This window comes from Typopeltis vanoorti, chromosome 3 (genome assembly GCF_054136105.1).
Source record: "Typopeltis vanoorti isolate ZY-2024b chromosome 3, IOZ_Tvanoo_1.0, whole genome shotgun sequence".
In the NCBI taxonomy this organism is placed as follows: domain Eukaryota; kingdom Metazoa; phylum Arthropoda; class Arachnida; order Uropygi; family Thelyphonidae; genus Typopeltis; species Typopeltis vanoorti.
In genome coordinates this window covers 86,681,164-86,709,079 of record NC_143551.1, presented here as the reverse complement: position 1 = coordinate 86,709,079, position 27,916 = coordinate 86,681,164, and the positions used below count along the sequence as shown (strand labels likewise).

Here is a 27,916-nt window from a genome sequence, read left to right as displayed (position 1 = left end):
GGATCCTCTCCACCTGCTCCCCATCAAGAAGAAACCCTGGTGCCCATATCTGGGCACAGTAGTCCAGATGGGGTCTTATCAGGGCTCGATATAAAGGAACAATAACTTGTCTGTCTCTGCTTGTTCTTCAGTAACCAATTCGGTCATCTTGCTATTCATTATCTTTGCTGTTCTTCTCAATTCACTGTTGTCATTATCTGGACAACATGCCTATGGCTTTTCCAACAATGCTATTCTCCTTTACCTTCCGCAACAACTTCCTCGAGTCTCTATCAACATTCTTTTTTCCCCCAACTAAGTCATTTTTAGTTATCACACCTGTAATGATAATCCCCATATAATGATGTACTTTGGCTTTTTCTCCTTTGGCTCTTTCTTCATAATACTAACTTTCTTGTTCTCATCAGCCAATCTTTTCTTTAGTTGTATAATATTCTCTTCCATTTACAAATCTTATTTCATTGAACAAAACACCAGAAACAGAAAATAAACACACATATACATGCAGACAATGTGTTCTCAGAAAGATGAGCTTACAACTTACCTATTACCTAAAGGTTCAAAACTATTACATCCTATACATCTGCAGTGTGCAGAACTTTTGAAATTATCCTTTTATATCAATTTCACACAAAAGGCTCTTGCAGAACAACATTATTTCACTGGGCCTCTTAACTGTACATGGCACTGATTGGCCATATGTGGATAAGAGTAACATAAAGGAAAAGTGGAAATCTCTTTTTTGTTGCATAGCTGGATGGTTCAGGAAAAGAGCATGAGGGAAGTTCTTTCAAAGAATAGAGATGGGCAAATGTTCAGCAGAACATTACCTATGAAAAAACTTTAAAAAGAGGCATAGGAAAGGAAGAAATAGAATTTCGGTCTGTGACAGTGAGAGAGATAGGGGTCATCAGTGCTCATTTCTGGATAGCAATACGTGTTTACCAAATTTTTTTGGTGCACCACCACAAATTTGTAAGCAGCATTCCAAAATTAGGCATTTGAGATTTACAGGAATACCTTGTATAGTGCGGTTAATTGGTTCCAAGAAACGTCCGCGCTATGCAAAACCGCATTGTTCGAGATCTATTTATAAAGCTTTTCAATTTAATTTGTTTATTACAAAAATTTAGGATAATAAAAATGTTTAAAAATGAAAAAAAATTGTTATTTTTATTAACTAAATAATAAATAAAATCCTCTTAAACTGATATAAAAGTTGTAGAAAACAAAACAGATATTGCTTCAATTTTAGAATACAGTAATTTACTTTTTACTAAATTAGTGTTTTAGTGTTCGTTGAACCATCCTTGTCTTCTTTGTCTCTTCAATTACTAGATCTCTATAGCATTTGATGGCATTATTGAGACTTGGTCTCACTTTGATGCTTCTTTCCAAATTTGGGTCGGCATTTATGACAAAGTCGGAAGCTTCGTCGATTTTTCTCACAAAAGTTGAAAGGTCAGCAAACGAAAATTCTTCAACCATGACATCAGTGGGGTTATCTTCGTCATCTTCTGCTTCATAGGCTCATTGTTGTTCCAATTCCAAAAGAGTTTCATCATCCAGATCATTTGAATGAGAATCAATATATTCGTTCACATTGTTACAATCTAAACTTGTAAAACCAAGATCTTTGCCCATCTGCACAATTTCTGTTGAGATTTCCTCTTTCTGTGTTGCAAAGGCAACAAAGTCCTTTAAACAATGTGGCAAGATATTATACCATACGGCTCTCATGTTGCTTTGAGTCACCTCTTGCCAAGATTCATAAATATTTTGAATGGCATCTTTTATGTTAAATTTCTTCCAAAATTCACTCAAAGTCCAAGAATCTTCTTCTGCTGCAGCTTTAATAGCTTGAGCAAAAGTTCGTCTTAAATAGTAAGCCTTGAAAGTGGAGATAATGCCTTGATTAATCGGCTGCAGAATTGATGTTGTGTTTGGAGGGAAAAAATGAATCTTGATATTTTCATCTAAGTCAGTCAGTAGAGTTGGAATGGCTTGGCACATTGTCTAATAAAAGCAAAATTTTGAAAGGAATATCATTCCTTTTACAATAGCTTTTAACTTCAGGGCAAAAACAAGTTTTAAACCAGTCTTTGAAAATTGAACAAGTCACCCATGCTTTTTTATTTGAACGCCAATGAACAGATAAATTGTTCTTTGAAAAGAACAGGTAAATTGTTCAGAACAATTTACCTTCATAACCTGTTCTAAAGTTCAGAACTTTAGAATAGGTTCTAGAGCCCTTAAGAGCTCTTGGGTTTTTTGCTCTGTACACCAACAGCAGCTTCAATTTTAAATCACCTGATGCATTACCTCCTAGTAAAAGTCTCAATCGGTCTTTTGACACTTTATACCCAGCTTGTGTTTTTTCCTTCTCTGCTAGAAATATGCACGATGGCATTCTTTTCCAGAACAAGTCTCGTCAGCATTAAAAATTTGATCATCTATGTAGCCTTCCTTCTCAATAAGCTCCATCAATTCATTGGGAATAATTCTGCAGTTTTAGTGTCAGCACTTGCGCTTTCACCTTGGATTCTTACGTTATAGAGTCCCATACGCTTTTTGAAATTGTAGAACCACCTGTGACTTGCTATAAAAGTTTCACTGGTTGTACCTCCTTCATTTTCGCTTTCATTTTCTTTTATTTTGTCATATAGACGTTGCTTTTGCTTGGATTATCATTTGACTCAAAGGAATCTTTTTCTGATTACAATCTTCAATTCAGATCATTAGAAGGCATTCCATATTTTCCAGTGTAGAAGATCGATTTCTCGTGATCACTTTTGACATATAAGAAGCGGTGCTCATTCCACGTTGTTTAATCTTTTCTTTGCTCTGAATAATTATTCGTACAGATGACTCATTCATTGAATTCTCACGTGCCATTTTAGCAAATGAAGTGCCATTCTCGTGACATTTTATAATTTCAAGTTTCTTCTGTAATGTCAACCACTTGCGTTTTTTTGTTACTCCAACAGTGTCTTCTTTGTTTTGTCTCTTTTCACTCATACTTAAATAATAAAAAAATATTAAATACTAATATTAATGTAAATAATAAAATGCCGCGGGGAAAGAACTTGTCTACACGAGAGCCAGTCGAATAACTACTGCATAAACGTGGCTCTTGACTGTCACTTGCAGCACCCGCGAGTCACCTGTCAGTGTTGACAATGTTAGTGTAATAATAAAAACCGCATTAGACCAAAACCCACGTTGTTCAAAACCGTGCTATACAAGGTATTCCTGTATATAATTTGGGATTTATATAATGTTAGTGGTCTTACAAGATTTGTTAGGAAATCCAATCTACATAGCATACTGTGTCTGTTAATGTTTTTCACACAGTTTGTTTATCACGAAAGGAAAACTTAAACCCCTTTTTGAACTGAATTTTGAACTGACAGTAAATTTCTTTTGGTTCAAAATTCCTTATTAGTGAGTTTTTGCATTCAGTGGGATTTGAAGCCCAGTTAGTCAGGAGCAACACTTACCAGAAAATGTCGTTATCACTGACTATGCTACAGAGAGAGACACACACACCTTTCTATACTTACAATATTTAAATTTGAAAATCCATTGTTTAAATCCTGAAAACTTTTTTTTTTTCATGCTTTACAAATTAATGAAACTTGTTAGATTGCTTCAGAAGAAATTTTTACAAACATCCATATCTTACAGAGATTTGAACAACTTTTGTGAGAGTTGAGCTACCATTTTAGATGCCTTATTCCAAATTTTACTTTAAACATACATATTTCTAAAGCACTTCCTTGTGAGAGTCATTTCTTTCTCAGACTCTAGCATGTTGGTTAAAACTGTGCTGTTGAAACCAGTGTAGCTATGTCAGCTTGAGGTTTTATGTATTTCGGCTGAACTACTGTTGTATAAATAATCATCATCAAATCCCTGATATGTACCCTCAGTAGGTGTACAGGATAATTTTATTGGAAGTTTTTTTCCACTTGGTTAGACTATAATAAGTTTAGTTTAATCCTTTATCCAAGTGTAAGCAAACAAAGTTTGTGCCGGAAGTATCTTCAGGACTGAGGCAACTTGTGGTAAAGGTGGACCAAGCGCTGATCACTCCTTCTCCTAGAGTCTCCCATAATGCAAAGCACATCTCCTTGCGAACATGTATAATGCTCTGCATTAAGGAAAGGGCCACTATCCAGACTGGTTTTGACCTTTATTGAGGTCTTGTCAGTGGGAGCCAGACCCAGAGGTATGATACCAAGGCAGAAGCAATGGAGAAGTCATATTTACCTATACGAGTTGTCACCTGTCCACCTTTACCATGAGTTGTCTCAGTCCTGAAGATACTTCAGGTGCAAACTTTGTTTGCTTACACTTGGATAAAGGATTAAACTAAATTTATTATAGTCTAACCAAATGGGAAAAAACTTCCAACATCTTTTTTTCTAAATCCAGAGTAATTTAATAATAAGGTGAGACATCTTTTGGCAACTCGCATAGGTAAATATGACTTCTCCATTGCTTCTGCCTTAGTACCACTACCTCTGGGTCTGGCTCCCACTGACGAGACCTTAATAAAGGTCGAAATCGCTGGTAGTGGCCCTTCCCTTAATGCATAGCATTATACATGTCTGCAAGGAGATGTGCTTTGCATTATGGGAGACTCTAGGAGAAGGAGTGATGAGAGCTTGGTCCCCCTTTACCATGAGTTGCTTCACTCCTGAAGATACTTCAGGTGCAAACTTTGTTTGCTTACACTTGGATGAAGGATTAAACTAAATTTAGTACAGGATAATTATGACAGTATTACATGAAAAAGTTACATCATTACTAACTTCTGATCAACATCACAATGTAAAATGATGGTAAAAATATTCATTATTTTATATTTTGCTTGTTTGCAAAATGGCCAAGAAAAATATTCTAATCTCTTCAATTATTTATTTTTGCTTACTTATAGGGTTAAATCGTCCACGAAGACTTTTAGTGTTTGTCAATCCTTTTGGAGGGAAAAAGAAAGCACCAAAGCTTTATGAAAAGAAGGTAGCTCCTCTTTTCCAGCTGGCTGGAATTAATGCTCATGTTGTTGGTATGTAACATTTGTAAAATATTTCGCAAATATTACTTTAAATTTTAACTTTCTTTGATTAAATGTATTTTAAATATAAGTTAACAAATTTCTAGGTATGATTTAAACAATAGTTTGACAACAAACACTAGGTCTTTCGCAAAATTACTTCATAATATAACAAGATCAGAAAAAAATCAATAAATAATTTATTGCACTAATATTTCATTGGATTTCTAACCAGAATCTTCCGTGTAGAAATTATAACTGTTATAAACTACAATTTAATTAGACTGCTATAAATGGAATTCAGATTGTAACTGAAAAGGAACTAATACCCTGTCATGGTACCTATTAGGGGCTGAATAAAAACAAAGTAATTCAGATAAGCGAGTTTAAATGTGGTCTTAGAATGACTGGAAAGAAGTTTTTCAAGCACTGATTGTGAAGCATCTCAAAGCTTGGCATGTTTGAGACTGCAAGGTTTGCAAAATGAAGAGGAAAATTCAGAAATATGCAAAAATATGCAAAAAATGCAAAAATATGGATAGGGTTTTTGAGGTCAATGATAAGTCATTTATATATAAAAAAGAGGGTAGGTGATAGAACAGCATCCTAAAGTAATCCTGCATTGGTAAATACATCTAGAGAGAGAGAAAGAAAATGCCATTATCCATTGCATGTGCAGTCATAGAGAAAACTGACTACCCTTTTTTAATTCCATACACAACAGGTCAGAGAACCTATTAGCACATCAATGCTGTGTATAGGCATACAGGGAAAGACTAAGATGGAAGTTTATTGATTAACTTAAGATGCCAAGAAATTATATTCTTGTTTAATTTTTATCTAAGTGTAAGCAAATAAAGTTTGCATTTGAAGTATATATATACACACAACTAGACTAGTATATTGAAGCTAATAACTTTGGGAGTGAAGTTCAAAGGCTGCACATCGTAGTGTTGCTATGATAAGAAGTACTCTGACATGTAGGAATAAGGAAGTGGTTGTGCCACTGTATAAAACAATGGTCAGACATGCACTTTGACTATTGTGCTCAAATCAGGTCATCTAGTTTTCAGTGTGATGTGGAGACATTGGAGAGTGTCCAGAGATGAGTGACTAAGACAATATCAGGACTTTGGAGAGAGAGGTTGAAAAAATGTGGATTGCAGAGTTTAGTGGATAGGAGGAAAAGAAGTGATATATAGAGACATTTAAGTTAGTGAAAGGATTTTATTGGATTAATCCAGATGAGATTATAAAAGGAGTAGAAAGCAAGAGGGGAAAAACCAGAGTTTATCCCCGGAAGTTGTGTAAGAGTTTGGTGAAGAGTAGTGTGAGGAGTAGATTTTTTACATGGAGAATTGTCAGTGAATGGAACTCATTACCAGAATGTGTTGTTAATGCAAGGAGTGTTAAGAATTTTAAGATTCGGTATGATAAATATTTGTCAATTGATTGAACCTCCCATGATGAGTCTGCCGACTCCATGGAGGGTGCAATAATAATAATAATACCAATCTTTGCCTCTCATTCTGAGATGTCCTTGATGTAAAGGATGGGATTCTTTTTGGAGTTCTTCTTCTTATGAATGCTGTGGATGAGTGGTTATTTATTTCTTAGATTGTGTCCGTTTAGAAATGTATTTGTTTCCCATTCTTGTTTGAACAATCCCTCAGAGAAAAATTTGTATGTTCTCGATACTAGGGATTTTATAATACTGTACTTTTCAGATGGATGGTGAGCTGATTTATTATGAAATGGTCTGTAAAGGTCAGTATTCAGTACACAAAAGTGGAAGTGATCCATTAAGGTTCTGTTGGATATCAACATCCAGAAAGGAAATTCCTCTCGGTGATTCTTTTCCAATATGAATTTAATTCGAGAATATAAATTATTGTTTTTTTTATAGAAATGATTGGGTTCTGGCTCTTTGTAGTTCCAAACACAGATACATCATATATGTATCCTAGCCAAATAGATGGCTTTTGGGTTGAGAGCAAAGATTCTTTCTTTTGGATAAAAGGTTTGTTAGGTTATGTGATAGTGGTGAGCCCAGTGTAGTTCATTTTACTTGGTATTGTTTTTTTCATGTAACATAACAAAACTTGATTGTGAATTTGAATAGACTACCATGTCTGGTGGAAATTCTTGGGCTAGAATTTCTAGTGAAAAAGGAAGGCTAGATAGGAAATTTTGATTTTCTAAGTGGGCTGTCTATGGAATCCACAGTGGGTCTGAGTGGACATTTACTTTTGTATAGTTTTGGTGCTGCATATATTCTTGAGGGCTTCGTATGGCAGGTTCTGATTTTTTTTTTTTAATTGTTTATTGATCTGTGGATGTTATTTTATCTAATCATAAAATCCTAGTATCCGGAGCACACAATTTGTTCCTCTAATGGATCACTCAAATAAGAAGTGAAATCCATCAAACCAACAGCTTTACTAAATAGATATAACCCAAGAACAACACTGTAAATAATTAACCACTCCTAGAGAGCTTCCATAAGAGGTATTATTATTATTATTATTATTATTATTATTATTATTATTACGGGTATCTCCATGGAGTCAGTAGACTCATCGCGGGAGACCCAAACTAGCAAAACAATATCTGTCATATCTCTTCTTGAATTCATTTACAGATGAAGAGCTCACAACAAAGTCAGGCAATGAATTCCACTCATTCACCACCCTCCAGGCAAAAAACCTTGTTCTGACACCTTTGTTAACCACACTCTTCTTTAATTTTCAGAGATGACCTCTTGTTCTTCCATCACTATTACACAGCTGAAACATTTCCCCTGTATCAATCCTATAAAAACCTTTTAGTAATTTGAATGTTTCTATCATATCCCCTCTTCTTTGCCTATCAACCAACCTCTGCAATCCACAATCTCTCAATCTATCAATGTAGGGAGCATTTTTTATATCACTCACCAACTTGGTCACTCTTCTCTGAACCCTCTCCACAGCCTCCTCATCTCCAAGGAATCCAGGTGACCAGACCTGAGCACAGTAATCCAAATGTGGAAGTATCAATGCTTTATAAAGGGGAATAATAACCTCCTTATCTCTGGATGTCAGTGTGTTCCTCAACAACCAAGTAATCCTATGTGCAATCTTGGACACCTTAGCAATGTGTCCTCTGAACTTCATCTCCCTATCTACCAATACCCCTAAGTCCCTAGCCTCATCAATCTCTTGGAGTACCTTTCCATCGATGTAGTACACAGCTGGTAATCTTTTAATCCCAAAATGCATGACTTTACACTTTTCCACATTGAACTGACATCCATTTTCTTTTGCCCATTTTACCAGCTTATTTAAATCCTCCTGCAAACTTTCAACATCAGCTTGATTTTTTATTGCACTACACAACTTTGCATCATCAGCAAACAACTGAATATCTCCCTTTAAGCCGTTTCCTATATCATTTATATACAAATTAAACAACATTGGCCCAAGCACAGAGCCCTGAGGCACGCCACTGGTCACCTGCCTCATTCTGGACTCGGCTCCTCCATACACCACCTTATGGTATCTCTCCCTGAGCCATTCTCCTATCCATATCACCAATTTAATATCCATTCCCATCTGCTCCAATTTGCGTAACAGTGTTCTATGGGGTATCCTGTCAAAAGCCTTAGCAAAATCCAGAAGTACCACTGTGTAGCCAGTTCCTTTGTCCAACTCTGATGTTATTCTATTATGAATAGTTAATAGATTGCTAAGGCAGGATCTACCTTTAACAAAACCATGTTGGCCTCTATAGAGTATCATATCCTGATCCACCCATTCTTGAATTTTGTCTTTAACCAACTTTTCCAATACTTTTACCACTACTCCTGAGATGGTGATTGGTCTGTAATTCAATACCACAGTTTTAGAGCCACCCTTATGCAAAGGAACCACTTTGCCTAACTTCCACTCCCTAGGGACCATACCAGAGTTCAAACTTAAATTAAATATCCAGGTAAGAGTGGTTGACAATTCATTTGCACATTCACGCAACACCCGAGCTGATATTCCATCTAAGCCTACCGCAGTGTTTGCATTTAAGTTTTGCAATATATTTAATACTTCTGATTCTTTAGCTTCAATTCTCACATTAGGTATTGCTATAGGTATAGAGATATCCTCACTTGGGTGATAGACTTTTGAGAAGTGATCACTCAGTAACTCGACTATTACATCTGATTTTGTCACCTCAATACCATCAGCACCCACTAAGGTTATCCTTCCGAAGTCATTCTTCCTCTTACTTGCCACATAGCGGAAGAACTCTTTGGGATTACCTTTGATCTCTTTGGCTAAGGTCTTCTCATAATCTGATTTAGCTTTTCTTACTATGCTGGTAACCTTCCTAGCTTGAGCCTTGTACTGCTCATGGGTGTTCTGATCGGCCTTCTCCTTGTAATTTCTCCATAACATTTTCTTTTTTTGCAGTTCAAGCTTGATACTACTGCTCATCCATCTAATGCCTGCCTTGTTTGACCTCCTGACCATAGGGACACAATCTGATATTGCTTTCCTCAGATACCCGCTGATTTTATCCCAAGCACTGCTAACATCTTTCCCTTGCAATATGTTCTGCCATGGGATGGCTGCAAGCTCACTCCGAAGCTTGTTATAATTGCCTAACCTGTAGTTCCGTACATACCCCTTCTTAATAGAAAAATCCACAGATTTTGCAACCTCCCAAGTCAATAGCACATGATCGCTTTCACCACTCATTGCACTAAGTTGCTGATGCATGAATTCAATATCTCCCCCCGTACTCCCTGGCCTATAGCAGCATCCAACTGTATATTTGGTTGCGTTGGTCACTATTTCGCACCAGACTGCCTCAAATGAACTCTCATTTACATGTCTATCATCATGATATACTACTTTCTTTGGCTGCAACACATCAGCTATCATCAACAGTATGTGATATAGTCTAGATGTTTTGTGGATCTAACCATTATAGAGATATATTTAAAGGCAGCTTATTAAATGGCTTAAAGAAAGATCTACAACCAGTGTGTACTCTCAACAGTGACTTATAGTAATGAAACCTGGAGCCTAATTAAAAAAAATAGAGAAACTGAAAACAACACAATGAAAGTTGGAAAGAGCCATTTTGCAAATAATATAGTTAAATAAAGAGAATACTTGGATAATGAAGCAAACAAAGGTAATGGACATTGCATCATTAATAAAAGCAATAAATGGCACCTGACACCAAGAACTGATTATTGGAAACTAGGTGGACTGGTGACAAGATGGGATGATGAGATAAAAAAATGTTATTGACATTTATGTTGGAGAAATGCACAAGATTGGTCAAAATGGAAGAAGCATGGAGAGGCATTCATCCAGAAGTGGACTGGAGAAAAACTGTTGATGATGATCTATATTGTTTTAAAAAGGATTAAGATGAGGACAGGGAGTCAATAATTTGTTGACAGACTTTTATCTCCTATACATGTACAGGGTGATCAAAATTAAAGTATTCCTGTTTTTAAGGCCTTGTGGAGCACCCAGTGATCCAAATGCTGCAAAACTTTGTAGGAATATATTGTGCTTAATGCAGAAGCGATATCTTGGGGGAGGGGTTCCAAAATTCACCACAAGGGGCGCTGTATGATGTACCAAATGTAGATATAATTTTCCTTTGTGTATGTAAGAATAAAAGTGACACAAGCATCAATAACACATTTTTATTCACTTTCATTATGCATTCATATGCTGTATTGTTCAGCCTTTCCCGGTATGCCACAAACTACATCCTATGCAGTTTGTGGCATGGTGTGTTCAGTGGTGGAATGCAGCTGGTTGGGACTAATGTTGCACACATGCTGCTTTATGGTGTCTTTCAGCACTGGCAAGTTATCAGGACGATTTCAATAAAGTGTCTTTGAGAAATCTGCAGAGCCAGAAGTCACAGGGGGTCAGGTCAGTCAGCTGAACTGAGTAGCCATGCAGTGGGAAATGCATGGCTGATCACTCTGGCTTTTGTGAAATGTTCTTAAAGAACCTCCTGTACAGATCAACTGATATGTGGAGGCAACATTTTGCAAGAAAATTACTGAATCCGTGCACAGGTGCTGCTGTAGGACCGAACTAGCGAATGTCCTGAAAGAATGGTCCAATGGTAAATGCAGTTGTAAACCTGCACCAGACAGTAACTTTGGATGAATACAAAAGAATTTGTTGGATTACATGCAGATTTTGCATAGCCCATACCTGGCAATTATGGATATTCATAGCTCTGTTCAGGTGAAAATGAGCCTCGTCTCCCTCACAAAATCATTCTCTGCCATGCAGTGTCCAACTCCACTCAAACAAGGAATGTTAAAGTGAATATCAGTCAACTTTCAAAGTCCTGCAGGTGCAACTCCTGTGTCAGGATTATCTTGAATGGGTAGAAATGTAGAATCTTCCATAGAATTTTCAAGACAGTTGTGTAAGGCATATTCATGCATCTTGATACACCACGTGCAGAACCAACGGTGTTATTCATGACCTGTTCCACAACAGCAGTAGCAACTTCATTCACTTGTGAACTGATTGGCTTGTGACCTCTACCAGGTGTAACCCCCAACGATCCCATTTCTTCAATATGACTAATCATTCATTGCAGAGCTCATGGTGATAGTGTACCTCATCAACATTTATTTAGGCGACAAAATTCACGGATTTTTGCAACATCATGGGAATTGTTTAAGTAGTATAGCTTCATGAGCAAGGCATGTTGTTGCAAGGTTAGTGTCATCCCTGTGGATAGTATTAACAACTAGAATAAAGGGAAAAATCCCGTCTAGCATTTTAAACCCTCCTGGCACCTAACAAATTGTTCAATATGCAAATTCCATGCATTTGGTGTTCACAACACCCCAGTGGCGAATTTTGGAACTACTTTTTTTTCCTCAGATATTGCTTCTGCATGACATACATTGTATTACTGCAAATTTTTGCAGAATTCAGATGATTGTATTGTGCTCCACAAGGCCTTTAATAGGGATACTTTAATTTTGATCACCCTGTATATGCTTCTGTGTAGCCATCATCAGTATTATTATTATTATTACCACCCCAAGACCTCATGGAGTCAAAGACTCATCTGGAAAGTCCTTTTATCACACAGATAGCTCATCATACCGTGTTTTAAACACATTCAAACTCTTTGCAGACACCACATTCTCAGGCAAGGCATTCCAATCATTCACAACTCTGCATGGAAAAAACCTGCCTCTCACTCCCCTACTCACACCCTCTTTATACAGTTTCCAGGGATGACCTCTGGTTCTCCACCAATCTCCCAGTATAAATAATGTTTGTAGCGAAGGTGGGCTCACTATGTTTGATAGTAATATACACTGAATCATTCAAAAAAGGTTTTGGGGGTATTTCTATAATCAAAGCAAAATGCCAGGTGTACATCAAATCTAAGTAATACTGACTGTTTTCTTCAATCAATCCTGAAGGTTGTATTTTATGAATATGTTCTATAAGTCCTGACAATTAACCAGCATTCGTATCATTTGTATATGGGAGTTCAGAAGTGTTGGTGAATGCTGGGAATTACTACACTAGTGGAATAGTATTTTATTTTCATGTGTTAAGAAGAAATTCCCAAAATAGGGAAACATTAATTCTCAGAGATCACAATTTACAACTGAGGCCTCCTGCACATACATCCATTGAGGTTGTCACACCTAGATAGGACTGTAGTGTTATAACGTCATTTACTATTGGTGTGTGTGTGTGAGAGAGAGAGAGAGAGAGAGAGAGAGAGACAGTGACAAGTATTGGCTTGTACTTCCTGATGTCTCTCTGACTGAGATGAAAGATTGGAAGAATTAAAAGTAGTTTGTTCATGTTTAATTAAATATCCAACATGAAGTATTTCATTTGGTTTTGTATAATTTACTTCTCTGTTGTCTTCTATTCATAAAGTATGGCTGTGTCAGTCTTTTTCCCTTCTATATTAGGAAATCAGTCAAGAGACAAAAGATATGATGCTGGCACATTAGACATTGGGAGCTTTTAACAAAATAATAAATCGTGTTTGTAAAAAGAAGACTGTATGAGAAAGTTTAAAGTGAATTAAAGTTTGAGCAGCTTTCAGAGGTGAATGCTAGAAAATATACAAGCATTAATCAAGAAAAAAAAATCATATTATTATTACTACGGGCTACTCCAGGAGTCCTTAGACTCATCGAGGGAGGCCCTAAACATCATGTTCACACAGCTGTTCAACATTCTCACAGTATCTATCATACCTTGCCTTGAACTCGCTCACTGTCATAGCACCCACACCAGACTCTGGCAGCTTATTCCACTCATTTACCACTCTAAAAGTAAAGAACCCAGCTCTAACACCCCTGCTAACCATGCTCTTGTCAGCTTCCATGGGTGTCCCCTAGTTCTCCCACCACCAGTCCTGATCTCAAAAATATCATCTGAATTAATCCTATAGAATCCTTTTAGCAATTTGAATGTCTCAATAATATCTCCCCTTTTCCGCCTATCAACTAGTTTCTGCAACCCACAAATCTTCAACCTGTTCTCATATGGTTCATTCCATAGACCTGCTATCATCTTAGTCACTCGCCTCTGGATTCTCTCAACCTCCTCCACATCAAGAAGGAACCGAGGTGACCAAATCTGGGCACAGTAGTTGAGATGAGGTCTTATCAGGGCTCGGTACAGAGGTACAATAACTTGTTTTTCTCTGCTCGTCAAGGTATTTTTCAACAACCAAGTGAGTTGATGAGCTGATTTAGCTACTTTCGCAATGTGCCCCCTAAACTTCATCTCCCTATCCACCAACACTCCCAAGTCCCTGGCCTCATCAATCTCTTGGAGTACAGTTCCACCAATGTGGTATACTGCTGCTAATCTTTTCACTCCGAAATGCATAACCTTACATTTTGTCACATTAAATTGACATCCATTCTCCTTAGTCCAGAACTCCAATCTATCTAAGTCATCTTGCAAGACTTTGACATCTTCTGCATTCACTATCGCCCTACCCAACTTTGCATCATCAGCGAACAAATGAACTGTCCCACTTAGACCTTTCCCTATATCGTTAATGAACAGATTAAACAGCAGTGGTCCAAGAACAGAACCCTGTGGCACACCACTAGTCACAGGCCGTTTTTTGGACTCTACTCCTGAATAAACTACTCTTTGATATCTCTCCATCAACCACCCAGCTATCCATCTCACCAACCCTATATCCATTCCCATATGTTGTAGTTTACGGATTAGAATTCCATGTGGTATCCTGTCAAACGCCTTTGCCAGGTCCAGCAGTATCACTGTAAACCCATTTCCCTTATCCAGTTCAGCCATCACCTTGTTATAAAACTTGAGCAAGTTACTGAGGCATGATCTACCCTTCACAAAGCCATGCTGTCCTCTGTACAGTATCTCATTTTCATCAATCCATTCCTGTATTTTTCCCTTGACTACTTTCTCCAAGACATTGACAATGACTCCTGATATGCTGATCGGTCGGTAATTTGTAACCATAGTCTTGGATCCTCCTTTATGCAGTGAAACTATTTTCCCCTCTTTCCACGCCTTCGGGACTAAGCCAGACCTGAGACTCAGATTAAACAACATGGTCAAGGGCACTGATAATTCATTAGCCGCTTCATGCAAGACCCGTGCCGGTATACCATCCAATCCCACAGATGTATTCACATTAAGGTTCTGTAATAGACTATTCACCTCCACTTCATTCATCACAATTCCCATATAAACTAATGGTTCCTTCATTTTTTCAACGTCACCACCTGGATGATATACTTTTGCAAAGTGCGCACTCAGTAACTCCACTATATCGACTGGTTCAGTGAACTCTTTACCATCGTCATTCCTTAAAATCATTTTGTCATGTACAGTTTTTTCTTGCTTGCAGCATATTGAAAGAACTGTTTGGGATTCTCTTTAGCTTGCATAGCTAGTTTTCTTTCATAATCCGCTTTTGCTTTTTTTACTGCACTCGTTACCCTTCTGGCCTGCACTTTATATCGTTCGTGTGCCTGCAGGTCACCCCTTTCTTTAAATTCCCTCCATAGTTGTTTCTTTTTTTTTTGCAGCTCAAGCTTAATGGTGTTATTCATCCATTTAACCCCTCCTTGTTTCACTATTCGGACCTTAGGTATACAATCAGCCATAACCTCCTGTAAATGCTCTTTGATCACTTCCCATGCTCTATCGACGTCCAGCCCTTGCAGTTGTACATGCCATGGCACTGATCCAAGCAATCTCCTAAGCTTGTCATACTTGCCAGCACGGTAATTCCACATATACCCCGTCTTAATCACAAATTTCACACCTTTAGCCACCTCCCAGGTCAAGACCTTATGATCACTCTCACCAATAGGTGGCAACATGGTCATATTCATTACAGTCAAATTCTGAGATACTATTACCAGGTCAAGCACTCCCACACCCCTAGTATTTTCAATTACATGCTGTTTCAGATAGTTATCCCTTAATAATTGAATAAAATCCATTTCCTTCCTCACATGTGTCCTCTCCTCCTTCCAATCAATGTTACCATAGTATAAATCCCCCATAATAATTACCCTCCTTCCACTCATTTCATCAATTTGTTTATGCATACCATCTCCACCATCTATTCCATCACCTGGTCTATAGCAGCACCCAACTGTATATTTTATTCTGCCAGTGTCAATCTCACACCAAATAGCCTCAAATGAGCTCCTTTCACTATCCTGCAATACTTCAATTCTCCTTGGCTGCAGTTCATCAGCTATCATCAATAACACCCCTCCCCCAATTTTATTCTCTCTGTTCCTCCTAAACATACTATAACCTACATTCTATCCCACTAACTATATCATCTTCCGTCAGCCATGTTTTACTAATGCCAATAACCTGTGGCCAGGAAGAGCCAATCAAGGCCAAAAATTCTTCCTTCTTGTTCCTAATACTCCTGGCATTAGTATACATGAATTGCAGTGTTCCCTTTGTCCCACTCCTTCTTGATGCGTTATTCTAAATATCCCATTTTTTGTCCTTATTGCTGGCTCAGGTACATTATATACATTTTTACACTCAACTGTCTCACTGATGTCTGGATATTCACCCCCCCCCTCCTTGGTAGTTCTAGTTTCCCAGGTTCTGCACATCCATTTTCACTTCAATCAGCAACACTCTTTCCAGTCTCTGCACACCAAGTCCATTCAAATGCAGGCCATCCATCTTGTATAAGTCCTTTCGCCCATCAAACTCATTCCACACCACACCGTCCGCATAACCTGCGCATAATGTCATTTGCGATTATGGCCCTCCTTCTAAACTCCTCTCTGTCATACCGCGGTAACAGACTCACCATTCTAACTCTGTCACTCTTTTCTTTCGCTACCTTTAACAATAATTTCAAGTCCTCTCTCATAAAAAATTTATCACCTTTCAATTCATTCGTACCAGCCACAATTGTTAATTCTTTCACCCTATGTTTTTGCCCTCTAATGCTCTCACTTACATCCTTAAATTTCGCACCCGGTAAGTACGATTTAGTTACACTCCCATCTATTACTCCTCTTAATAACGAGTCACCATACAACACTCTCTCCTTCATTTCGGAAACTCTCCCACGCTGTTTATTTACGTTAGCCGAATCACTCTGGAAAGAGTTTTGCAGGTGCTCTAATTGCCGCTGCGCATTTTGTATCACTTCGCGCAGCCTAGCGATCTCACTTCCTACAAATAATTCCTCATTTTTTTTATCATTCAAACCATTTTCTCTTTCTGTATAATTGCTCTCACTCTTTCTTAGATCACCACTCACATTGCCATCTTGTACACCGCAATTCCCTATTGAGCCACTATTTTCACTCGCATTCTGGCTTTCTTCAACCGTAACTGTCTCACAACCTGACACATACTTCGACTCCTCACTTTGCATACACTTTCTACACATTCTCCCACCACTATCACTTTCAATCCATACTCCAGCCTCATTCGGGAATGCATACATTCCACACACATCACATTGGACAAATTCTCTCACATTATAGTTTTTGAACAATGGCGTCGTATTTTTGGACGCCATTATCTTACGTCGCATTGGCGCCATATTCAAATATATGAAACGTATCGTTAAATACTAAATTAATTTACGGAATTTACACCAAAATCACACAGACACAACAAGCTACCAAATTTAGACAATATTACGTTATGATTTTTAACATATATTCTAATTTCCATTCAAAATTGTACTTAGCTTTCGGGAGCTCCCTGAAAACACGACCGTTCGCCTGGCCCTCTAGCGGCGATCTTCTGAAATATTGAAAAGAAGAACCAAATCTTGGAGATTCAGTGGCAAATCCTGAAGAAAACATTGATTCAGCCAGAGAAGCATGTGATGAAGTTGTTTGCCAGGATAGAAAAATCAGGACTCCATGGTGGTATCAGGAAGTTAGAGCCAGTTAAGGAAAAGAAGAAAGCATATTGAAAGTTCCTGGCAAGTAAGTCAGCTTGTGATCTTAAGAGAATGCAGAGGGAAAATGTAAGAAATCAAAGAATTGTAAAATTAGTTAAACAAAAATCATGGGAAGACATCCATAAGAACATAGAAAATAAATATCAAGAAGGTGGCAAAATATTCTGTAGTCTATCAAAAAAGCTCAGAAATGGAGGAAAGAGTATTCTAAAAGATTGAATCAGATGATAAAGATGACATGAAAACTGGAGATATTCTATATGTCTGGAGTGATTTTTTTGTTAAATGACACCAACTAAATGCTAAACAGAAATGTAATCAGGAATACATATCAAGTAATTGAAGTAGAAAAAATGTTTGACATCTAAAATGTGGAAAGGCAGCTAGATTAGATAATATTCAATCAGAAATTATCAAAAATGGAGGTCTAAAAAGTTTTACAGTGGCTACATTGCATAATTCAGAAGGCCTGCTCAGAGGATCAAATTCCAGATCATCAGAGTAAAGCTCTCATAGTATTCATCTACAGAAAGGAACTGAATGTGAGAATTCAGGGAATTTCCCTATTGAGTGCATGTTCCTGGTAAGATTTATACGAGTATACTTGAGAAACAGCTAAGAAGAAATGAGGAAGGGAAGCTTGGAGAAGAACAATCTGAATTCAGGCTAAATAGAGGTTGTCAGGATCAAATTTTCACTTTAAAACGAGTAGTGGAGAAGTCATAGGAATATAACAAGCATCTGTATTTAAGTTTTGTAGATCTGGAAAAGATCAAGTGAAAAGCTGTTCAAAACATTCCTTTATGATGTAAATGATATATATATATATATATATATATCAAGCAATACTTTATATTTGTATTGTAGGTGCAGGAAGATGGTTTGATATTAAATCAGGTGTACTTATTATTATTATTATTATTATATCACACCTCCAGGGAGTCCAAAGGCTCATCGAGAGAGGGCATCAACTCTACAACTCATCGGCTCACTATGTGGCGATGAGCCATAAGGCGAGCCGCCAAAGAGTAGTAGAAAACCGCCCAATAGTTAAAGAGAAAAGCGAAGGAATAATGAAATAATAATATGAATTACAATGAATACTTATATGTGAGTATTATTGAGGTTCTAATTATTTGAGACAATTTTATCAAATACTGGAAATCACACCTATATGTTAGTTCTCAGAAAGATAAGGGGAGCGAGTAGATGGCATCAATGGTAGTATCTATCCTTCTCATCCATCCTAGGACAGGTTGAATCCCCCCCCCCCAAAATGAGGAGGCTTATGACGAATTAATACAGGCAGTTCGTCACCCCGCTGCTGCATCCCCTAAGGGTAGTATTCATGACTGTAATCCGTGTGTGTTCATGAGCCAGTTTACTTGTTTTGGGGGATGAAAAACCCGAATTTCTGGATGAGAACCCCCCCCCCCATCTCTGTATGAGACCGACTAACTAACTTTCATCAAAAAAGACCAGATAAAGATTCCTCACATTGCTGATGTGAATCGAACCCAGGGCTTCGTCTATATCATAGGTTCCCAAAGTGGGTGCTGAAGCCTTCTGGGGGGGGGGGGGCTATATGGGATCAGAAGCATTTGGGGGCATTCAGGCGGTCTAGGGGTCGGTGACTCTTTATAGAAGAAATTAATAATATATATTAAAAATTAATTATTTTCATGATGTTGCGATTAGATAATCATTTAAAATTTAAATATTGCATTTTAATTCATCTTATGCCCGTCTTACACGATCAATTTTTTTATCAATTTTCTGTTTCAATTATTTAATCATTTGAAAATTTACCATGTCAGATAGAAATAATGTCAATTTTCTATGTCAATGAGAAAATAGAGCATGTATATATGTGTGTATAATAGGGGGGGGGGGGCGTTACAAAATTTATGTCCTGAAAAGTGGGTAGTGGCCCGAAAAAGTTTGGGAACCTATGGTCTATATCAACTGAGCTACAGAGGCTCTATGGTAGTTATATCAGGTGGTGTGGTCAATTAAACAGAATGGAAAAGGACAGATTATCAAAATAAGCGTTCTTTGCTAGAATGGCAGGAAGAAGACCAAGATCTGGGTGGATTTATACATTGAGATTCAGAATTATAAGATTTGATAATATCGGAGTCTTGATAAATAACAGATTAATTTGGAGGAAATTTGTTGAGAGGAAGTTAGTAATGATGCAACTTTTTCTTGCAGTACAGTCATAATAACATTTGACGGTGTTTGTAAAGGCAAATTTACTAGAATAAAGGTATAAGTTCGGAAAAAACCAAATTTTGAATAAATTTTCATGTCAGTACATTTTTGATCAGATCACATAAATGTTTCATTTAATTTTTAGAATGAAATTGTAACACAAAAGTATAGATGGTAAAATCTTTAAAGGTACCTGTGGCATGACTCTAAATAATAAATTACAAGATAACCATAGTAATTAACTTTAATGACTTTAATGTACAGGTAATCCTTGTATAATGCGGTACTTATACAAATCAGTATCGATATAACGTGGTCTACAAATTGTAGTAACCCTTGTTTAACGGTACATATACAATGCTGTTTCGATATAACACAGTCTACAAATTAGACTGTGTTATATCAAACCCTTTATCTTTTCATATATTTTTCACTGCACGACTTAAAAATTAAATTTTATCTTCGTTAAATTTGTGTCTACCCGTATCGCAGATGCAGTTATAAGCAGCAAATTTATATTAAGGGAAATACTCTTTAGCATGCATGCACTTTGTGTGTGTGTGTGTGTGTGTGTGTGGCATCAATTGTTTACCATATAAAGTGTTTATTATTGTGCATGTAGTTATAAGTAACGAATTTATATTTGTGGAAATACCCTTTAGCATCTCAAGCTGAGCACTTTATTTTCTGGTGAGTTACATAATTAATACGTAATGTTTTTTTATGTAAAAAATGTGTTTTTATAGTAATGGCCATTAAGACTGCAACAAAAGGGGAAAAAACAACATTGAAAAGAAAATTCATTTCTCTCGAAGAAAAAAATTGAAATCTTGATCAGTCGGAAAATGGAGAAAAACCAGGAGTTGTTGCAAGGACTCTGAATTTAAATGAATCAGCAATTTGAACAATCAAACAAAATGAACATAAACTCCGAGAAAGTGTTATTGCTGGGTCAATGGTAAGTGCAAAGCACATTGCTCTTGTACACGATATTCTAATGGAAAAATTGGAGAAATCTCTAATAATATGGATAGAAGATTGCACTCAAAAGAAAATTCCTTTTGAAGGAAATCTTATTAAACAAAAAGCTCTCAAAGTTTATAAACATTTAAAAGAACTTGATCAAGATTCTTAGAAGAAAGCTCTCAGCATGGATTTTATGAAAGTAAGGGTTGGTTCGAAAACTTTAAAAAGCAGTTTTCTTTGCATAATCTTAAAATCCAGGGAGAATCAGCAGATGCAGAAGCTGCCTGGAAATATCCTGGAGAACTTTTAAAAATCATTGAAGAAGGTGGTTATAGTGCAGACTAGGTGTTCTATGTGGTTGAATCCGGGTTATATTGGGAAAAAAAATGCCGAAACGCACCTATGCTTTGAAAAATGAAAGATCAGCTCCTGGATTCAAAGTTTCCAAAGATAGAAATTACTTTATTGTTTTATAGTAATGCATCAGGTGATTATATGACAAAACCAATGTTTATTAACCAATCGTCAAATCCTCGTGCTATGAAAGGGCTCGACAATTCCACCCTACCTGATTATTGGTGGGCCAACAAAAAAGGCATGGGTTACAGCCAGCATGTTAGAAAATTGGTTTATTGTTTTGTACCTGATGTAGAAAGTTACACAAAGAAAAAGAATATAGACTTCAAAATTCTACTAATTTTAGATAACGCAACAGGCCACCCAATAAATTTATGCTATCCGAATATTAAAATTACCGCCTAATACTACTTCACTTATTCAACCACTTGACCAAGAAATAATATCAACATTTAAGTTATATTATATTCTTTGAACATTCCAATTAATTTGGGAAAAAATGGAATCTAATCCAAACATGACACTGCCTCAATCGTGAATAGAGTTTTCAGTATTGAATTGTGTGAAAATCATTTCTTTGTCCATTAAGGAATTATGACCCTCTACACTGAATGCTTGCAGGAAAAAAAAAAAAAAATGTCCTGAAGCTGTTCTGGAACAAAAATTTTGTACCTCCAGTGGATGCCGAGCTTAGTCGTATAATAAATGTCACACACATTTTTGGTGGAGAGAGCTTTTGCGATATTATTGAAAATGATATTAGTGAATTAATTGATACGGAAACAGATTTAAATGAGGAGGAACTGGTACAATTAATAAATGATGTCGAACCAAATGGCAGGGGAAGTTCTGCTGAAGATTCTGATTGTGATAAATCCATTAAAGAATTCAGTTTAAAGAAATGAGCAGAAGGATTGGATTTGGCAAGAAAGTTAGGAAGTTATTTTATGGATAATGATCCCTCAATGGAGTGCCCAGAAACATAAGACAATTGGATATTTGTTTAGCTTCATATTATGAACTTAATAAAAAAATTGCAGCATAGTGGTAAGAGGTCTTATTACTGACTTCTTGATAACTAAACCAGGCAAAGTATGCAAAGAATTATACAAATGATGTCCAAGAGATTTCAAGTGATGACGATTAAATTATGCCCTTTATTTTATTTTGCCTAAACATGTATGCATTATGTGCAATGAAGTTTATGCACAATTTGTAATTTTTATAATTTTATACTATATATTTGTTACCTGAATTAAATAAAAATATATTTTTGTTGGATATGTCATTGTTGTTTATATAATTAAAAAATAAAAATAAAAAACGATTTCATAACATAACCCTACATTTTCTATGTGATCTGAGTCTTGCATAACGTGATTTACATAACGCGCCATTTCTGTGGAACCTAACATCTGCATTATACGAGGGTTACTGGTACTTTCATTTCCTTAAAGTTAATTACTATGGTTATTGTGTAATTTATTATTTACAGATGTAAAATATTGGCTCTTGAATTTTTCTCTTGTACAAAAACTGAAATCAAGTATACTGTTGTATACTAAAATATACATGAAATTTATTAATAGTCACTCAAAGAGCTAATCATGCAAAGGAGTTTCTTCAGGATCTTGATTTCAGAAAATATGATGGGTAAGTAATATTTTTATTATAATTTGTAGCTCTTTACAAATTATTTCATATACGGTTACATTTTATTATACCTAAAAAATTAATAAGCAAAGTATTACATACTTATTAAAAATCTCTTCAATGTATCAATATAGCTACATAAATATGGTTTTGTTTTTAGATTTATTTCCAAAATTTTCAAAGGAATTTGAAAACTTGAGTTTTTCTGGATATAAAAAATCATGTTGGAGGCTTAATGGATATTTTTACAACACTTAAAAAGAATTAAAATAGACTTTAATGCTTCCTATATTTCGTCCTAGTCACTAGGACATCTACGGGGATTACAAAAAAATTAATGTAACATATGCACAAATAACAAACAATACTAAGCCCAACCACGTGGGTGACACTAAAGTCCTATCTAGGTAGAGCGCCCTCTAAGGGCAGTAGTAGGTGGCCTGGAATGTAAGGTGGGAACTCTGGTGATGAGTGTTTCCCAAATCTTCGGAAGCTTAATGCACCCATATTTATTGAGATTTGGTTGGTTTTTGAGAGCTGCTGCTGCTTCTAAGAAAAGTCTCTCTTTCTTGAATTTGCTGTGGTGGAGCATGGTGGTTTTCTTCCATGATACTCTGTGGGTGGTGTCCAAAACATGGTCAGCCAAGCCTGAATGGCCATAGTTGTGTTTGAAGATGTAAGACTTGTGTTCCTCTAGACGGATGGATGCTGATCTGCCTGTCTGTCCAAAGTACGCCAGCTTACAGGAACAGGGTACTTTGTAAACTCCAGGCAGAGAGAGAGGAGGGAGCTGATCTTTCGTAGAACAGATAAGGGTAGCCAGTTTGCGGTGGGGCTTGTATGCTGTGTGTAGATTGTATTGTTTTAGTATCTTGGCTATTTTTTCAGATGTGCCACGGATGTAGGGTATGGTGATGGCATTTTTAAAATCTTGTTGACGAGAAGGAAGGGGAATGGGGGAGGAGTTGATTATTTTTTTGATACTGGTATCAAAAAAATCAGTCAACAAGATTTTAAAAATGCCATCACCATACCATACATCCGTGGCACATCTGAAAAAATAGCCAAGATACTAAAACAATACAATCTACACACAGCATACAAGCCCCACCGCAAACTGGCTACCCTTATCCGTTCTACAAAAGATCAGCTCCCTCCTCTCTCTCTGCCTGGAGTTTACAAAGTACCCTGTTCCTGTAAGCTGGCGTACTTTGGACAGACAGGCAGATCAGCATCCATCCGTCTAGAGGAACACAAGTCTTACATCTTCAAACACAACTATGGCCATTCAGGCTTGGCTGACCATGTTTTGGACACCACCCACAGAGTATCATGGAAGAAAACCACCATGCTCCACCACAGCAAATTCAAGAAAGAGAGACTTTTCTTAGAAGCAGCAGCAGCTCTCAAAAACCAACCAAATCTCAATAAATATGGGTGCATTAAGCTTCCGAAGATTTGGGAAACACTTATCACCAGAGTTCCCACCTTACATTCCAGGCCACCTACTACTGCCCTTAGAGGGCGCTCTACCTAGATAGGACTTTAGTGTCACCCACGTGGTTGGGCTTAGTATTGTTTGTTATTTGTGCATATGTTACATTAATTTTTTTGTAATCCCCGTAGATGTCCTAGTGACTAGGACGAAATATAGGAAGAATTAAAGTCTATTTTAATTCTTTTTAAGTGTTGTAAAAAAATATCCATTAAGCCTCCAACATGATGTCCTCACAGCACTTAAGCCTCTACACACGTATGGATATAAAAAAAAAATATTGGTGTAATGTTTTATTTATTTCAACTGTTGTAAATGCATGCAGAATAATTCTGATTATTAATTTTGTTTTTATTATTTATTTTATTTTATTATTTTTTTATTATTGAAAATTTTGTTTATTCTGAGAATAAGCAAAATTCTGATTAATAATCAGAATTTTGATCAATTTTATGAATGATAGAAGTCTGTGTCTGAATTATCTCCTTGCTTTAATATTTTCATATCACTCCAATAATGTAAGGCCTGTGTAGCCCTGTGGAAGTGATGGGACATGCAGTGCTAGAACACCAAAAGAAAACTTTCCCATTTCAAATATAGTTGCCAACTAGAGGAACTTTTTCTAACTCTTTCTTTGACCAGTTCCTCAGTTATCTCTGTACATGAGCAAGCAGGATTTTTTCATCCAGTGACCTCAAGAAAATTGACTGTAGAGCCCACATTATTTCAGACAGTATTTCGTATAAATACATTTTGTTAGGGACCGTGAGATGGTGACACTTGTCAGCCATCTCCTCACTAGATGCCAGTTATAATTAGTGATTGTCTCGGATCAACTATCTCAGATGGCTACTTGTGGAGATTGAATTCGCCTTGCTTACTCCCAATAGAGGTATAAAAGGCATTAGCAGATTTATTATTTATTTATCTATCCAAATAACATTCATGGATTTAATATATTAATGACTGCCAAATGGTGAAAAAAAGAAGTTGTTTTCTCTCACCATGTAGCATATAAAATGTCTATTATAAAATGAAATGTATTGCTTGAGAGAGAAAGTGTGTGTGTGTGTGTATGCATGCATATAGAAATAATGAAAAGATTTAAGGAACATTTTAGTCAAAATTTTTTCATGATGGTGTGATTGACCTTCCATGATGTGTCTTTACCATCACGGAGGACTAATGATAATGATAATAAATGGATAGCACTGTGCGCTGCTTTGTATGCAGCACACAGTGCTATCCATGCAATGCAGAATAAAGGATATAAGTTTAATATAATTTCAAAAAATTATATTAAAACATCTAAAATTAAATTTGCAGAACAATATGAGTTTTATTGAAAATAATTGGAACAAAATGTATCAACATTTGTTTCATTTAATTTTCATTGATTACTAATTGTAATTATTTTTGTGTGACAATTTAATTGGAATCAAAGCTAAACAAACGGAAAGAGAACTCCACAGAGCTTCTAAGGAATGTAAAGCACCAGCTTGTATTTCTGATCACTCCTCTCATTCCCATAGTGAATCCTTTTATGAATGAGAATCAGCTGATATTTTTGGAACTTTTCCTGACCCAATTGTAATCTGTATTGGCCTAAACTACTTTATAATAGACTGGTATCATATAATCAAACATTTTGGCAGATGGGATATCAGCGTTAAACAGCATCAATTACAGAAAAAATTCAGTCTCATCAGATGAAAGAGGTAGAACTGACACAGGAATTACAGAAGTGCCATGGCTACATAATTGCATGACAAATGGGAACATTAGCCAGAATTAGAGAAATAACAGCTCGCTATGGATTTAATACTAAGATAATTTTTTTTATTAAACATGAAATTTTCACCCTAGTATCAAGGGCATCTTCAGTATGATTTTTAAATTAAGTATTAGACAAGAAACCAATGACATAACTGGCATTGCAGGTGAGACTTCTTAATAATAACTATAAAATGATATATTCAGGCAATAGTGATTTCAGAAAAGAAGGAATAGGTATAGTATTTACATATAAGGATGACCTTCTTTGTATGGTAGGCAATTTCAGACAGAGTGATGTGGATTGATAAGGGTCAAAATTGTATAACTGAGACATCTCCATGTAACCTTATAAGGAATGCAGAGAACTGACCAGGGCTTTTATGATCTAATGTCCAATCCCCACCTTCTTATGGTGCACCCCATTAAGTATCTACCTGGATACTGAATGAATGAGGATGGGCTGGCAATTTGGAATTTACCATTTACATTCTTATTGGCTTAAACCATAATGCAAAATGATGGTACAACATGACAGAATTTCATGCTGGCTGGGGTGATCACCATTTAGTCTTGAGCAGGATAAATTTGAATTTCACATTGAAAAGAAGAATGGATAAGAAAGTTTGAAAACAAGTCCAAGTTGAGAAGCTTTCAGATGTGAACTGCAGCCTAAAATACATAAACAGTCAAGAAAAAATGACTTTGAAAACAAGAAACAAACCTTGGAAACTCTGAAGAAAACATTGATTGGTTCAGCTAGAGAGATATGTGGTGAAGTTGTCTGCAAGGATTGAAAAAATCAGAACTCCTTGGAAGTTAGAGACAGTGAAGGAAAAGAAGAAAGCATATTGAAAGTTCTTGGTTAAGTCAGCTTGTGCTCTTAGAGGATACAGAGAAAAAAAAAAAAAAAAAAAGCAAAGCACTGTGTAAAACTAGCTAAACAAAAACACTGGAAGATTTTGATAAGAAAATAGAAAATAAATATCATGAAGGTGGTAAAATATTCTGGAGGGTATTGAAAAAGCTTAGGCATCAAGCTTTGATTGTAAAAATGAATCAGACTGTAAAAGGAATCTATAAAGTATTTTTAACTTGGGTATAGTTATGTTAAAGATACCAAGCAATTTTAAACCTGGTTTTACTCCATTTTTTCCCAAGTAAGCAAACAGACAAAATGTCAAGTTTGCGCCTGCAATTTATGCAAGACTAGCTGATCCTACAGGTAGTGCAAGACCAAGGCAACTCGTGGTAAAAGTGGAGCAAGCTCTGATCACTAATCTTAATATTTACCCTTAATGCCAAAACACATCTCCAAGAAGGGGATGTATGATGTTTTGTATTAAAGGCAAGGGGCCACTACCCAGACCGGTTTCGACCACGAGTTGCCTTGGTCTTGCACTACCTGTAGGATCAGCTAGTCTTGCATAAATTGCAGGTGCAAACTTGACATTTTGTCTGTTTGCTTACTTGGGAAAAAATGGAGTAAAACCAGGTTTAAAATTGCTTGGTATCTTTAACATAACTATACCCAAGTTAAAAATACTTTCTACATTTATATCTCCTCCTGAGATGAGATTTTTATTTAATAAGGTTATAACACCTTATGGTAACTTGTTTTGGTAAAATACTTACAAGCTCTGCATTACTAAATCTTGGTATTTCTAGCCTGGCTCCCACTGATGAGACCTCAATAAAGGTCGAAACCGGTCTGGGTAGTGGCCCCTTGCCTTTAATACAAAACATCATACATCCCCTTCTTGGAGATGTGTTTTGGCATTAAGGGTAAATATTAAGATTAGTGATCAGAGCTTGCTGCACCTTTACCACGAGTTGCCTTGATCTTGCACTACCTGTAGGATCAGCTAGTCTTGCATAAATTGCAGGCGCAAACTTGACATTTTGTCTGTTTGCTTACTTGGGAA

The 27,916-nt window shown here is 36.5% G+C and overlaps 1 protein-coding gene across 1 annotated transcript in view; it reads left to right on the top strand.

The window, feature by feature from the left end:
• The window catches only part of Cerk (Ceramide kinase), a 204,599-nt gene that overhangs the window by 45,380 nt on the left and 131,303 nt on the right, over positions 1-27,916 (top strand). Inside the window, exons 3-4 of the mRNA XM_090390715.1 lie at positions 4,943-5,071; positions 22,660-22,723. Coding sequence (XP_090246841.1) covers positions 4,943-5,071; positions 22,660-22,723 — 193 coding nt within the window. The remainder of the gene's footprint in view (positions 1-4,942; positions 5,072-22,659; positions 22,724-27,916) is intronic.